The 16,398-nt window shown below is 40.6% G+C and overlaps 1 protein-coding gene across 4 annotated transcripts in view; it reads right to left on the bottom strand.

The window, feature by feature from the left end:
* Positions 1-10,413: 10,413 nt before the first annotated feature.
* The window catches only part of LOC117485939 (histone deacetylase 4-like), a 164,002-nt gene continuing 158,017 nt past the window's right edge, over positions 10,414-16,398 (bottom strand). For all 4 annotated transcript variants that reach the window (XM_034134645.1, XM_034134647.1, XM_034134646.1 and 1 more), the window contains one exon: positions 10,414-15,276. In XM_034134645.1, coding sequence (XP_033990536.1) covers positions 15,237-15,276 — 40 coding nt within the window. In that variant the 3' untranslated portion in view covers positions 10,414-15,236. The remainder of the gene's footprint in view (positions 15,277-16,398) is intronic.

Below are 16,398 nucleotides of genomic sequence, written 5' to 3'. Positions count from 1 at the left end.
TGTTTCAGCTCAATCTCTGCTCTCAATAGCTTAATCATTTTATCACCAGCAAAACAAACATGGCCCTTTCACTTTAACTGGAGGGGATCTACTAGCTAACAGGCCAGGGGGGGGGGGGGGGGGGGGGGGGGGGGCAGGTCCCAGGTGGAAGTCAGTGGTTGAAGAAGTATTCAGAGCCTTTACTTAAAGGTGGGGTATGTACGTTTGAGAAACCGGCTCGAGATACACTTTTTGTTATATTCCATCGAATGCTCTTAACATCCCGATAGCGATGAATATCTTAAATGCTTTGACAAAAAATCCATAAAAAAATGTCATCTGTGGAAGCCGTATGATTGGTCTTACTGTAAAAAGTACGACCAATCATTTTAGCCGGCCCGGCTAAAATAACTGGATGGCCTACCTGCCTGTCAGCCTTCCATCTGTGCACAAACTTATCTCGTGCCCTCATTGGTCATGTGCGCGTTCGTGTGTGTTGGAGGAGGGGCTCTGTAAGGAAGTGGCAGATTTTTTCCGGCTGTGTATTTTCAAATTCTAGCGCACTCGAGCTGGTTTCTCCAAAATTACCTACCCCACCTTTAAGTTAAAGTACCAGGACATTATCGTCAAAATACTTTACAAGTAAAAGTGCTGCATTCAAAAACTCAAATAAAAGAAAAAGTACAGAATATTAAGTAATAATTGCACTAATTCTGCAAAAAAATGCCCTTAAATGTGATATATTATTATATACTTGACATTATTAGATTGTCAATGTTGCTGAATCTAGTATCAAAGTTCCTTTGCAAAAACTTCTTGTAATACAATTCACAATTGTACCTCTTAAAGTATTCCAATGGTTTATTCTTTAGTTTTGGGTTAGGTTAAGGGGTTATCAGATGTTTCTTTTTCAACATTTTCAAATGAAAAGTAACTAAAACTGCAAAATAAATGAATTGGAGTACAATTACAATATTTACTTTTGAGATAGAGTACAAGCAAGTAGAATTGAATGGTAATACTTGAGTAAAGTCATTTAAAAAATGGAAGCATGAATTTACTTTGTTACTTTCCACCGTTGGGAAAACATTTCAAATGAAAAATATTCTGGAGATAAAAGCCAAATAGCACACTATTGTTTTCTACAAGTGTCAATGTGTGTAGGAAAATGATGGCTGTGATTTTCTCAAGGTCAGCGAGGTTTGAAGGGAAACACCTGCAGCTGATGCACTAAAGCCACATTATACACTTATTGATCAGGGTCAACACACACTCTGTGCTGCATAGGTATGACAGTTTTATAGACTTTGTTATGCCTTCTTCCTGTTCAAATTCTCTGAAGTGGTTAATCCATGTGTTTTTTCAGTGATGATCTGAAAGCAAGTCATGCATTCTATCCTTTTTCCTTTTATTTAACTTGGTGGTCATCAGCTATGCCCATTTTAAGGGCATAGGAGGCCTTTAAAAAAAAAAGTACAATATGTAAAGAAAAAAAATATATAAAAAAATCTAAACATTTGAAAATCATCCAATATATAGGAAATGTTCTCTTTAAGTCACACGTTCACAGTCTAAGTATAATTTACTTGATGCAGCGATGGCTCTTTCAAAATAAGAGCACGGGTATTGTAACATAAGGCTATATATTTTTGAAAGTATAATATCTGACAAGAAATCAGAAAAAAGCTAAATGTATGTGAAAACATATTCACTCACAGGAAGGTTTATTTCCTCTAAAATAAAATGTAAATATAGATTATTTGAAGGTGCTTTGTGATATGCTAACATTATAATAATCATTATATCACTATCAAAATGACCAAAAATAATGCATGCACTTTTTCCTGATCTTTGCACTTATTTACTCTAACCTCACACTTACATCGCCTAACATTGAATATGTTGAAGACTATTTAAACATTTTCTGACCCCCTGTGTCCCCACCCTTTTATCACACAGCGTCACACCCTTGTTCAAGGGTCATGAATTTTTAAATTGAGTGATTTATGTGTGTGTGATCTCTGTGACTAATGCTGATCCTGCTGCTTCACGTGTGTCACGGTCCTCCCTGCCTGCGTTACAGTGACAAACCCATAAAGCTGGTTAAGTTCACACATTTCAGTAGAATCAGATGTGTTTTCCTATAGTCACTGTCTGAGTAATAAGAGGGTGTATTTGTCATGATCTTTGGCCCGGTGGTCCTGGATGCTGTTGCTCAGCCCTTCTCCCCGGGCCGGCTGATCCATAGGAGCCCTGTTTGATACCTGCTCATTATCCCGGGCCCTCACAGCTGAGCGGCACAGAATCACCCGGGGCCACTGCTCCAGCGGTGCGAGGGATCCAGATGTTTCCCGTAAAATCAGACGGAAAAAGCTACAAAACTTTAATTTGCAGTAAAAAGGGAATAAAGTAAAGGTTTACACTCAAACACTTTTCTGTGTTCGTCTGGAGCAGTATACAAAATAGAAATCTGAAGGTTAGGCTTATACCACGGTGTGACTGCTCTTCCTCTGTGTGTGTGTGTGTGTGTGTGTGTGTGTGTGTGTGTGTGTGTGTGTGTGTCACAGCCATACATAAAGTATGGCATCTCAAGTATTGATCTTTTTCTTCATTTCTGTCATTGTGCGTTAGTAGAATGGATCAAATAAGGTGCGTTTTAATGATAACTATTATTAAATTAAACTATAGTAGTTATTATTGGCCATCAAAAGAGAAATCTTCATGTACATCCTATTTATTTTAAAAGAAGTTGTTATATTCTTGACAATGTGGACTTTTAATTATTTTACACATGGCATATTCCACATTTTCTCAAATTATATTATTTTTGTGCTAATCTCATTAAGGTGACTAAGTTTGTGCGTTTTCAAATCATAATTTGCCGTTTAACATGCAGAAAGAGATGCTGAATGCACGTATAGAGAACGTGATTTCAAGAGAATCCTTTTAAGTGCTGTATGCAGTGAACATGTATGAATTAGCTTTGGTGTGTGCACACACATTGACAGATACACTACTAGAGCGATTTGCTAACGGATCAAGCCTCATGCAGTGAGGGTCCGTCAGAGTTCAGAGGAACCTGCAGAGCCCGGGTGAAAGGAGACAGCAGAGGTTCTGGTCTTTTCCCCCAGGTCCACTCTGACTTTTGCTTTTTTCTATCATATATTCAGAGTCCCCCCCGTCCCCCCCCATCAGGCCTCAGGGTGCTTTTTTCCTCTTCCAGATGTAATGTCTGTCTTATGTCTGAATGTCGTTGGATACAGGTGCAACAAGAAAAAACACTTACATGTATGTATCTTTGTGTCACTAAGAAACTAGTGAAACTTTAATCCGATGTTGTTGCCATGCGGACAGAGTCACAGCTGACATGTTGTTTTGGTTATGGAAACAGTTTTTTCTCATGTCTTGTAATTTAATCTGCTGTCCCAAAGTAAACAATACAAGTTAATGCAGGACATTATGCAACACCCTTCACAAAAGAGTCTCAGTGCAAAGACTCATGGGAAGTTGTCCTGTGTGCAGCACACTGGAACTGAAATGCATCCTGCATCTGCATGATCCAGGAAAACAGGTACTCTCTCTGTAAAGACCTTTCAAAATAAAAGCCTGTCATACTATCACTAAGACTCCTGTAATGCAGAGGGATCAAGACTGTTAGATATATTCATGTTTGTGCAGATGCTTCAGTTGAAATCCTCTGAGGGGTATTGTGGGTAATTAAGGTGTCTTCCATGACAAACTTGCCATACTGCCGTTCCAATTGATATTTGGGTCTGATATTAAAGGTGGGCTATGTAATTTATTTCAGAAACACTTTTTGTTATATTCCATGGAATGCTCTCCCGATAGCAATGAATATATGAAATGCTTTGACAATAAATACATAAAAAAATTTCATCTGTGGAAGCCGTAGTACTGTAAAAAGTACGACCAATCATCTGAGCCGGCCCGGCTAAAATAACTGGATGGCCTACCTGCCTGTCAGCCTTCCATCTGTGCACAAACTTATCTCGTGCCCTCATTGGTCATGTGTGCATTCGTGTGTGTTGGAGGAGGGGCTCTGTAAGGAAGTCTGAAGGAAGGGGCAGATTTTTTCCGGTTGTGTACTTTCAAATTCTAGCGCACTCGAGCTGGTTTCTCCAAAATGACATACCCCACCTTTAAGGCATAAATAATGAATAATCATAATAAAAAAGATGGACTTACACTCAATACTTAGTGCTATTAGGCCTGCAATGTGAACACAACAATAGCCGCGTTCACACCAAGTACTTTGCCGTATTTAGTGCCGGCACTCAGAGCCACGGCACTTATGACCCCAGGGCATTTAGTACAGATCGCGTTCACACCGGAGTACTTTTCCCTGAGGGAAGATTACGCAAATGAGCCGCTGACGTCACTTCGTCTTCTTCTGCTTTGGGTTTACTGGCAGGCAGCAAACAACTTCACGGCGTATACTGCCACCCGGAGTCCCCGGCCGGAAGTCCCCGGAGTTGGGGGCTGGCTTCAGTAGACGCTGCTGGGACTCCCAGCAGCTTCTACTGAAGCCTTCAGAGTAAATCGCCAGAATGCCGACACCTCCTCATCTCCACCGCTCCCATGTTTTGTTTTGTGTTGCCATAAGTTAGTCTCTCTGCGTTTGTGCGCTGGGCGAATGCTAATGCTAATAATGCTAATGCAAGGATAATACAATGGCGGCTCTACAAAACATTTCAGAGTTGTACGAGGCGTGGTTTGCAATTCGCCCAGCCAACCAGAACTGGGGCACTTTTTCCCCCCAGGAAAGTACGATCTCTCAGCAGGCACTAAAAATGGGGGTAAAAGTTCCCGAGATTAAGTGCTCTTTTTGGTGTGAACGCGACATAAGGGGTACTAACGGAACTAAACGCGAAAAGCACGGTGAAAAGTACTCCGGTGTGAACGCGGCTATTGAGTTTTGAATAATATGTACGGAAACTTGGCTCTAAACCTTGAAGAAGGAATTGTCTTTTGTCCATCTGGTCTCATCTGAAAAACACACTTTAACACACAAGTGTAGACCAACTGCTGTGGACGATATTATATAAATGGCTTCATTCTCTGTTTCCTGAATAAATCACCATCCTCCCGGTCTTCCTTCTCTGACATTATCTGCTGCTTTTTACAGTAAATCGACTAAGAAGGGTACAAACTGAAGCCATGTCAGCGCTGATACATCCAAGTGTCCACAAAGATGGAAAATGTCTAACTTTAGAGTCGGTGATGCTAGCCAGATGATAATTACAGCTTTGTGAAGCAGTTCAGAGGATGGGTGAGCGGGAAGATGTCATCTCAGCAGGAACAGTTTTTGAGGCATTACAGAGAAGAATAAACAAATACACAAACAAAACACATAAACAGTAATCGATGGTCATTAATATTCCTGGTGCAAGGTGAGTGAGTCACTGCTCTCACATCTGCATCACCAGGAGAGCGGTTTTATGATAACATCCTCCTGGTGGGTCATTGGTCTAAAACCTACACACGCATGTATCCGGCTTAATCAATAAAGGTTCACACTTTTTAACAAATAGATATCACTATGAGACTCCCACAGTTCATATTAAGACAGAAATGTGTTGAAGCAGTTTTCCGGAATGTTATGTTTGAAAATGATGAGGTATCTTATTGAGTATGTACTAATTTGTACTAATAAGTGTTTCCTGAACAACAATCTAAACAGGTTTACAATTCTTGTTCCATTTTTTTGACAAATTACAGTCAAAGGTTTTTACAGAGGTGATTTTAGATATCTATTTGGTCATTTCCTACATTATATTGAAATGTATTAGTTTAGGATAAACCCCTTGAAATGAACCATCTCGTTTTCAAGTGGGTCCTACATCTCAAACATAGGCGTAAAAAAGGAATAATGTCAAGTTTTTAGGAATAAAAAGTTCATAAATCAGGCCATTAATGATATGTAAGTGCTACGATGTAAGTGGAGATTTTAAAACTCGAAGAAAATGTTTTGAGAAAATACTGTAAAATGATATCCATTTTGCAAACGGCATGTGATTAGGGTTAACATTTTACTCATAGACATTTTTATGAAACATACTGAGTTGATAATTTACATCATGACAACTTTGTATTACAAGTTTCTAATAATTGATGTTTGAATATGCAGATGAGACTTTGTCTAACGCTTACTTTAACTTTAGTTTAGGAGAAATCTACCGACACAAATAGACAAAGTGTAGTAACAATCAACCCCTCCATGTGTATACTGGATGTGTTGTTTGTATGGTGGGTGCATACGTTGGCCTGCAGTTTCTCACCTTCAGCGGTGAAACCTGACTCGTCTGAGGGCTGTGGAGGAGACAGGAAGCGGCTGGGTATGTTTGTGGGGTCACATGCCGACATTCCCCCCACCCCACCCTCATTTCTCTTCATTAGCACCGGTGATGAGCGGCGGGTCAGCAGAGGTCAGCGGGTCACGCCAGTTCAGGAGCCAACTCTCACTCACCTCTGTTTTCACTGCTGAGGATGCAGAGTTCACTCACTGACAACCCAACATTTGATTATTACTCAGTTAAGGTTAAAGGAAAGAGGAAGAATGAGATTGCACTTACAATTAATACGAAAGTAGTAAATGTTTATCCTTTTTGTGATTCCTAAAACTACAGAACAGGGAAAGGGCCACATATAACATTATTTTGGAGATCTGACGAAGTTCTGAGAAAGAAAGTCAGCTTTCTGAGATCAGAGCCAGTACCCTGACTTTTTTTCTCAAAATACGGAGATTTTCAGGAAAATAATATTATAATTTGTTTGAATTCTGACTTTTTTCTTAGAGTTCTGACTGAAAAAAATAAAAATAAAAGTACAAAACCCTTTCCCAAGATATACATTTAAAGTGAAAAGGGAACACAATGTGCAACAATGTGAATCTGGACAGTTTGAGGCTTATAGAGATAGAGAGGTCTTGCATTATTCAAACACAGTGGTCTGTTGAGAAAAAAACTAAAGCAACTGCAGGGATTTTATGCCAAATCTATACAATCTCCATCTTTAATGTGAAAACTCTCAAACACTGGACAACTTAAAAGTAGCCAACTCAATTCTAGGGGCAGGTTGCACTTAAATTACGCATGACACTGAAAGCTCAATTTCCTAATCATTTTGGGACTTATTTAAGGGGGTTTATATAATCCTTTAAAAATGTGCCTTAGTAAACGGAATTGAAGAGATTTTATGACCGTTGCTTAGTGTGATACCTGTTATTGTCTCAAAAGTTGGCCTCTAGTCAGATAGTAAAAATAATGGCAGAGGAGAAAAATAACTAATTGGTCAAAGGAGGAAACGATTACTCTTCTGGAGGAATACAATCAAATAAATCCCTACTAAAAGTAAGTAAATAACAACAAAATAAACAATGTGGGAGGAAATTGCAATGAATGACTCAGCACATCGTTGACCTGTGGACATGAAGGATCTCACCTATTACTGATGGGAAACATCCCGGAGCCATAGAGTAATCATTTTAGCAAAGTGGCTGGAAGAGCATAGCTGCATAGAGTAGTGATCCAACTCTAGACACTCAGAAAATCCTGAATTGACTGCATGTCCAATTTTAAAATAGTTTGCTCATCATTAGCCGTAAGTATTGGGCTGTCCTATTCTCGGAATTCACTAATTTCCTGTTTTTACTTTCATTCACTTGGCCATGTTGCGGTTAAAATAAGTTTTATGTCACATTTTGATTGATAAGGTCTTATGTGCGGTTTAGCTTCAAGTGCAACTAGTTTTATTTAAACTTTGATCACTTATTTGAGCAAATCTGTGCTGTTTACCAAATCAATTGGTACTCCTTAAACCCATCTCCATGACAACTGAGAAATGTCAATCCACTAATACAGACCATGCAATACAAACATCAAAAGGCTGATGAAGAGAAGCAAAAAACAATTTAGTGGATTTAGAGTGGCATAAAGTAAAGGTCACTATTTAACTCTACAATAAAAAAAAAATCACATTTGGTAAATGTTAACGTTAAATGTTAAATGTTTTAAATATCTACAAATGAAAGATTTTTTTTAATTACTTATGTTGGGTTGAGGGGAATTTTCTTCATTATCTAACATTATCTAATCTTTATTATGTTTTAGCGTAATAGATAAAGAAGGAATAGCATTCAGGAGAATTTCAGTGCCTCTCTTGACTTTGTCCTAAATGTCCTCCAGATCTGGATGAGTGGACAGGTTGCTCTTAATGACGGCTTTCACTAGTACATTATGTTGAATGCTTTGCTCTGGTCTTTAGGATTAAGAAAAGAACGGTCAGCAGTGTGTGTGTGAACTTTGATTCTTCTGACCCCCGGGCTGCCAGGGACCCGGCCTCAGAGTTCGGTTTGCTGCTGCTCCTCGTGTGTCCTCGCCCTTCTGATGTGCACCAGACTAAACACATACAGTAGCAAGACAAGCAAACGCTGCAGGGCTTTTCAAACACACCATGGATCAGAGGTCCCAACAGGACTGGTGGAACATCCATTGGAAAGAACAGCAAAGCATTGCCATTGTTTCCAAATCCATGCTCGGAATAAAGTCAATTGAGGGAAACTGAAGGTGAAATACTGACATTTTGTCAGCTTCAAAGTGACTTGTGTAAACAACCTGCCAAAGCGAATCCTGGTCTAACGCTTTCCGTGGACTTTACTTGACTGGGCCACCTCTAGGCCTCCTCGGTTTGTGTTTATGATCCAAAACTGATTCTAATGACTCATCTGTAATTAGAGTTATTTGTCTTCCGAGCAGCTGGCCAAAGCCTCATCGCCATTTCTAGTCAGTGGAACCTGCAATTAAAAAGCGCGGTGATGAGCAGCTGGGAGGATGAGGTATTTTGTACGCATACGGGTGGCTGGGTAATGACAGAGCTAACTGACAACGAGCGATGCTGCAAGAAGACGAGCAAGAGCGGCCGCACACCACAATGTCTTCTGTGGGGAAAATAGATAGTGGGGTTTTCCCAGATTTCTTTGACGTTTCAGCCCTTTGTTGTGGCGGCCATCTTGCGGGCTGGCCTTTGGGAAGGGGTCAGGGCTCCTCCTTCTTTTTGACCCGACCTCAGCGAGGGGTCGGTGTCGTTACACAGCGAAGATGACGACCGTGTCGATGCCTACGGTGAGCCAAAGGTGAGACGGGCAGTCTGTGTCATGAGCGCCGTTGTTAGAGCCACCAAGGAACCATAAAAAGGTCACATTCCCAGCTTTAAAGCCATGGGCCACTTCTGGGAGCCAGCAGAGCTCCTTTAAGCATCTGCATGATTGTAAATATTGTCCCTCATGTCTCTTGTTGACCCTTACGCTCTCAGATTTCTCGATTGCTTCAGACACGTTGAGGTGTCTCAAGCCTCTGTGATTTACAGAGATCGTGACGAGACCACAAAGCCGGGGGTTATTTACACTGTTACACTCTGAATTAAGAGTCTGACAGGAAAGCAATGGAATGCGTGTTTATTTGAGGGGAGTAAGGCGGGATTGGTTTTGTTTGCTTTTACACTGTTGTCCCAGCGTTAGTTCCACCACCAACAGGGATTCACTGCTAGTTATTTGGACACTAGCTCCGACCCTTGACCTTTCCAAATGGGTGGCTAATCCCAGTCAAAGCTACTGTGGGGCCTCTTGTTGCTATTCCTGCAATGCTGCCGACGTCTGGAACTAAAGCAGACATCTTCTGATTCTACACATCAAGGTCTATTGGCATGTTTTGGGAAGTGATACTGCATGTGAAGGAGTTGCATAAAGACTTTTGCAACTGCAGATAGAGCTTCAAGGAAGCGGATACATTTCCTTGAGTTTAATCCCGTCAGTTGAGTCTGAAGACTTATAAACATTTGAACAAATAATTAATATAAAAAAACTAAAAATAAACTTTAGTAGGTTTCTTTTTTGTAACTCTTTTAGTTTGTAAATATCCCAAACTTTACAATCAAATTAGTCTACCGTTTTCTAGACTAAACACGGGTATAAAAAACTAGAATACAATGTTACCCAAAAGTTAAAAGCGAACAATATTAAATGTCCCTTTTTTTGCGGATTGCTAGTGGAGCCTCGCAGATGGGGGTGCTGCAGCCCCCTCAGAGTGAAGACACATACTAGAGATGCTGTATGAGAAACCAATGTGAGTTTGGAACATCGAACAATCTAAATCTATTCTAGTAGACCTCAACAATGGAATTATGATCAGTAGAAATGGCCATGACATGGGACCTTTAATGTGGTGGACCCTCAGTGTGAAGATGCAAATGGTTATGACGTGCGTAGGGGTCAGTTTGGAATTGGGCCTTTGGCTCTGCTGAATCGATTTTCATCTTAATTTGCTGCCATTTCTGACACGTTTGCATCACAGTAAATAATCCTTTTTCCTGCAATCAAAGCCAGCAACCAACACTATTAACATAAAAAACAGACATTGCAGTTTTCCAAAACAATACTTTATATCGTAGATGTCAAAGACAACATGTTAGAGCATAGGTTCCCGAGAAAAATGTACTATTTCTGTAACAATGGTGGAACAAGTCAAAAACATATCTGATAAAAAAAAAGAAAAGAATATGCATTTTATACATATGTAAACCTAGAACTGTTTGTTTTAACCACAGTGGTCATAGCAATAACTGGCGTATTATTTAGTGGAATGGACAACCGTAACAATGACCAGGCACCTGGATGGAGCCCTTTGATAAAAGTCCAGATGTGACAAAGAACAAAACATGTCTTCCCAAGAGTCCACCAAAGTCACATCCGGCCTGGTTTATAATAAAAAAAAGTGTCCATTCTATCGTCGTGGTTTACAAAGCATCCCCCCAAAACAATTTGTTTTTCTACATAAATACAATAAAATCTATCGTCTGTGTTACAAGTGCTAGATACTTTTTTTTTTCTTTTGTAAAATGTTAAACAGAAGTCTTTCATGTTTCCATATCCTACGGGTAAAAGCACAACATGGAAAGCACCCAAACTCTTCCCCGGCGTAAAGAAGAAAGCAGTAAAAGAGGCGGTTTGGATACAGTGAAAGTACTAATGTCCTTCAGTGCTCGATCTCTTGTGCTGATATGCGGAATGGGACAGACAGAAAGACAGGTGGGGGGGGGGGCGCATGCGGACATTAGGATCATGCAGAGAGAAAGGAGGAATGAAGTCAGAACTCTGAGGGTTCAAACAGAAAGACATGACCCCTCCTAATAAATGGAAATGATAGCATAATGGAATGTTTTCTCTTTGTTACTGGACATTGTGTTAAGACGAGCAGTGAGGACAGACGGTGCTAGCTTTGGCGTCTTTTGAGAAACCAAAGCAGAAACTCTGTGACGGGCACTGCTGAGCAACGCTTCTGGGAATGTTCTGGGCTGGGTTACCGAAAAAAAACTGTTTACAGGAGCTGAGATGTCAGCGTGTCTAATGCAGGTGAGATTCTGGAAAGCATGACTTGCGCATTGTCATAATCCAACCACAAATATGTCTATCGGCAAAGATGTTTGACATTAACATGAGAAAAGTCATAGAAACACATCTTTCAAAAAGAAGTTTTTGGGGAGCTGACTGATTCAAAGGGATCAGACAGAAAAATCACATCCATGGAAAGGAGTTAAAACCATACTAAATAATCATAAACTGCTTGCATCCTTGCTGTACTTAGTGTTAATCCTACTTTTTGTCCATTTCCATTGTTTCCTGGTACATTTGCAAAGTAGTGGATCATACAAGCAGGAATACAACCGTCTGCACTTTGGCCTGGCCATCTGCAGAAGTCATGGAAACTAATGGAGTTGATGTGATTTAAGAGCATTACTCTGCCAATAGAGGTCATATTCAATCAGTAAATGAATGATGAACAAACTATTTGGAAGTCTGATTGCGGTTTTAGAAGATGTAAATCAGCTTATGACAATGTAAATATATATATATATATATATATATATATATATATATATATGTATGTACACATACACACGTTTCATATGTTCCTGTTTGACAAAGACATTGTTAAAAATGTAGGATTTAATTTAGGGTTCATAGCGGTGTTCCAATTTATCCACCCATATAATTTGTCTTGTTTTTTTTGTTCTCGTTAGTGGATGGATTTGCAAAGAAGGAGAAACTACTTTTTTGAGAGATGTGGAATCCAGATTGAGAATTTTGTCTCACATTTCTTAAAGTTACAGAAACTTTCAAAGGTAGCTCTACAATGGTATCTAGACACATCAAAAGCTGGAAAAGCAGGAACATGTGCCTGGATGTGAGGCTGAGCGGAGGGCAATGGCACCCTACTGTAACAGCTCTCTGGTACCGATGGGATGGATAAAGCCAAATACTAGTCATCAGTGTGACAAGACAAAAAGACAACCAGTAAAATGCTTATCAACACGTAACCAAGGACAGTCAGCGGTGCCTTCAGGTACACCCTACAAAAGGACCGTAAGTATTGTTTTTCAATACCAACTTCAAAAACAAGATCATAGTATTTCAGTATGTATAGATATAATATATAATATACTCATTTCTTTTATATATAAATCTACTATGAACAGACAGTAAATACACAATTGTCGATCATTATACAAAGTAGAAACATTTGCATCCCAACCCTCCCGCAAAAACCCAGAAAACACAGTCATGTGATGTCCGCTAAAAACAGAGTCTGGATCTTCACATGCGTGAAGTATGTCAGCTTTACAATGCAACAGAGACAGAGAGAGGGAAGGAAATAAAACATTTAAAAAAGTATAAAAGGAGTCCAATGAAAGGGCAACAAAAGTGAGAGGAAAGAGAATCAACCAAAGTAGTCATTGATAAATGTGTGTGGCAGGAATACTCAGATAGATGTCCTATGTACAGTAAACAACAGTAAACACAACAGCACTGTGTCTGTTCACTGAAAAAACACATGAAAAATGATTAGTTTGTAGATGGATACAGGAGGGAGACGGCAGTATCCCAGGGGATAAACACAAGTTGGAGGAATGGCTACAGACAGGAAGTCCACTTCTGCACACTGGGATTAGGTTACAGTGTAATTTGGGCAAAAACGGAAAACCAAATGCAGCTATCCAGCAGCAGTGATAGTCGGTATAGAACCCAATATTATTAAGCTTTAAGTATAAGGAAACTAGCCAATATTTTATTTATTTTCTTAAGTACTAAGGTGTTTGTAACGGATTTGTGATGCAGATGTGATTAAGCGTTCAGATGCAGGAGGAGGAAGATTCAGCAAAGTTGTTGGAAACCCATTATGCATGGGTTTATCCCACCAGCCGGGTCATTGGTCAAGAGAAAAGGACGATAAATAAAAAAAATAAAAAAAAAACATGTGTATCCACTCGAATATTTAAAAAAGCAGCTTGTGCTTCACTGTGTATGAACATATGTACACACCTGCCTCAGAGTACCTGACATGTGGGCAGCAGATGTTGCTTAACAAGGGACTGCAGATGTTAAACCAGCTGTGGGAGCCCATGCAGGGCTGGAACACCCCCCCTGGAAAATCCCAGGTGGTTTGGTCATTGTTACCACGGAGACACCGTTGTCTTAAAGAGAGGGATGGTTCAACAAATTGGCCCATATGAGAATAAGTCCTCAATTTCCCTCATTCATCTCAGAAACGAGAAACTGGTTATTATGTAAAAAAAGTGGTTTGACTCAACAGAGAAAGTCTATTAGGTTTACTGTTGTGTATCTACTACATACAGTATAAATAGACTTAAAGTCCTGTTGCTTTAGTGCAGCACATTGTGATTAAGATGTACCTATCCTTTCTGGCCATTGGCAGGAGACTCTAATGCAGCTCATGGCGCGTCACTTGGGTCCACATTTGCATCCCTACACCTCCCGACATTAGACTGAATCAGCTGCGATGTAGGAAAGGTGAAACAGTTGATTGATGCAACATGTATGCTGATCCACAGACAGCGTGGTTCCCTAAACATGACATTCCCCTACAACAAAACTGCATTGTCTAATACGTTTTAAGTGACACTTATTTTCCCCAGGTTTTTTTTAACGTGTTACAAATATGTTTCTTAAGAAAGTCAGCAGAAGTCTGCCTTTGGAGGAAGTATTAATGGATAGATGTGTCAAACAAACACAGAACGTTGATCCAAGAGGCCCAGAGTTCGGGTCCTCTGTGAAACCAGAGTCAAAGTGGACTTTTTTTGTTACTAACGTCCTTCACTTAGTTATCCAACTAACTTACTTTTTCAAAGCCAAACCAAGATTTTTTTTACCCAACATAACAGTTGTGTTACCTAAATTTAACCGAGTAGAAGTTTAGCTTGATTGGAACCTAAGCTTGAACGACACAAGATTGTCTGAGGAAGCCCTTCAAGCTGTTTACTCAGGTTTCTGATACATAGTCCTACTAACTTCCTCTAAGTGAACCACCTCCAACTTGTGGCGGAGAACTCCCTTCTACAATGCCATCATTCAAATGAAGGCAATAAAGGAAGGATGAATGCAAAGGGAGAGACAGTAGGCTGCAGGGAAATATAGGTAAACATGCCAAGGTCTATGTGCCAACAACATGCAGGCATCGGATGTCTTGCCAAGATAGAAAAGTTTAAGGAGTTGAGGAGAAGAGAGGTCTTTTTCCCAAACCTGTTATTTAAGGCAAAGTTCTTTCAAGAAAAAATCCACCAGGTTTGAAAAAAAAGGCACACGTCTTTCACTGTCAGTCATTTGAATCGCCGACATTTTCCATATGTTATCTTCAACCCCTCAGGGAAAACGGCAACAAATGTGAACACTTTGTCCCAATTATCCGGATATGTTAAAAGAGCAGGAATGATCCATCCGTAGAGCAGAGTCACAATCACATTAGCTCTGGTGGTTTTTCAATGAAAGTGTGACGATAAAGCACAGAAAAAACTGAACAATAGGAAAAGTAGACAACGACGTGTATGGGTCCAACTGGCATTCAAAAAGTACATCTTGTGTAGTGTTTTAAAAGCACTGGCACTCGAGGTTGTCATTGCGGGATGGCTGAGTCAATCCTCTTAAATCCAAAGACAACGCATTTATGCTGATCAGTCTGTGCACTGCTGATCAGCGAATGCATCGCTCATCTTCAGTGTTCCGTTTCCATTCAGTGCCACTTTTGTCAGCTCTGCTAGTTCTCTCCCATAAAAGGATGCCATCTTGGTGTGGCAGGGGGGAGACATAGGAGTGGCATTTCAATTGACAGGATGACGACACTGTCAAAGATAAAGACTGGTGTGAGTGGTCAAAGGCTAGGGATCTTTCTTTACATTACAGCGTCCTCTTCCATTGGTTCCTCTTCAGCCCTGGGAAAAAGATAAAATAGACAATGTTATCAAAAGATTTGCTTACAGTACCATGACTGTATATTTTAAAGGAGTGTAAATGCTATATAAAGTAATACAAAATACATTAACTACAGTGAACATAAAGATAGTTAGGGGCTATGTACAAATGTTTTTTGTTGTCAAAAGGACACTTAATGCAACACAAGTAACACTTCAAAAGTTGACAGTCATTGTTACCAACATTTATGTGTTTTCAAATCTAAAGCACACAACATTTCTCACTTTTTTCTGTCATTGTTTTACATTAAGCATTTGTCATATGATTTATTTGCTTTCCTGACAAGTTAGATAAAAAGATAATCATCACTGTAGCGCAGGGGTCGGCAACCCCCGGCACGCGTCGGCAACCCCCGGCACGCGTGCCACCATTGGCACGTGGGATCGTAACCAGTGGCACACTAGGAATAAGTGTGCAAAAATATTTAAATTGTATTTTCGGATCCTGAACGAGACCGCCGGCAGAGCACGTCTCCCCCTGCAGAAGGAAGCCATGCACGCAACGCAGCGCAGAAGGATAACTTCTAGGCCCCGCTCTCTTTAACTCCAGTCGACTTTCTGCTGCTTTCCTCCATGATGGTGAAACGATCAGGGGTGTAGCGCACTTCACTCATTGCAGTATAAGGAGCTGTACATGCCGCAGTTTTTGCGTGGCTGTGTCTTTAGTTGAAAGCCCAGTGGCGATCTGCTCATCTGTCATCGAAAATAATATGCTACACAGGGGCAGACTGGCCAACTGTGTGTTCTGGAGAATCACAGTACGTCTGGTCGTCAGCGAACCGAGCCGGTCGCCAGCGGGCCGTTGACGACCGGGCTCAGTTCGCTGACGGCCGGCACCGCCCTTTATTTATTTAAATGTGTTTAAACGGCATCATGTAAGTTGCGCTGACAGGCGACAGAGGTCCACAGCTTCCCCGCAGCGAGGCTCCCCCCGCCCTCCAGTTGACAGTCCACGAGCCCCCCCCCCTGTTGACAGTTCACGAGCCCCCCCCCCCCGTTGACAGGTAACGAGTGTCGAGCTCCACCCCCCCCCACAGTTCACGAACGTCGGCACACTAATCAGATGTTATTTTTTAAATGGCA

Source organism: Trematomus bernacchii, unplaced genomic scaffold, assembly GCF_902827165.1.
Source record: "Trematomus bernacchii unplaced genomic scaffold, fTreBer1.1, whole genome shotgun sequence".
In the NCBI taxonomy this organism is placed as follows: domain Eukaryota; kingdom Metazoa; phylum Chordata; class Actinopteri; order Perciformes; family Nototheniidae; genus Trematomus; species Trematomus bernacchii.
The sequence above is the reverse complement of the archived record's forward strand: the minus strand, read 5'-3'. Positions and strand labels throughout refer to the sequence as shown.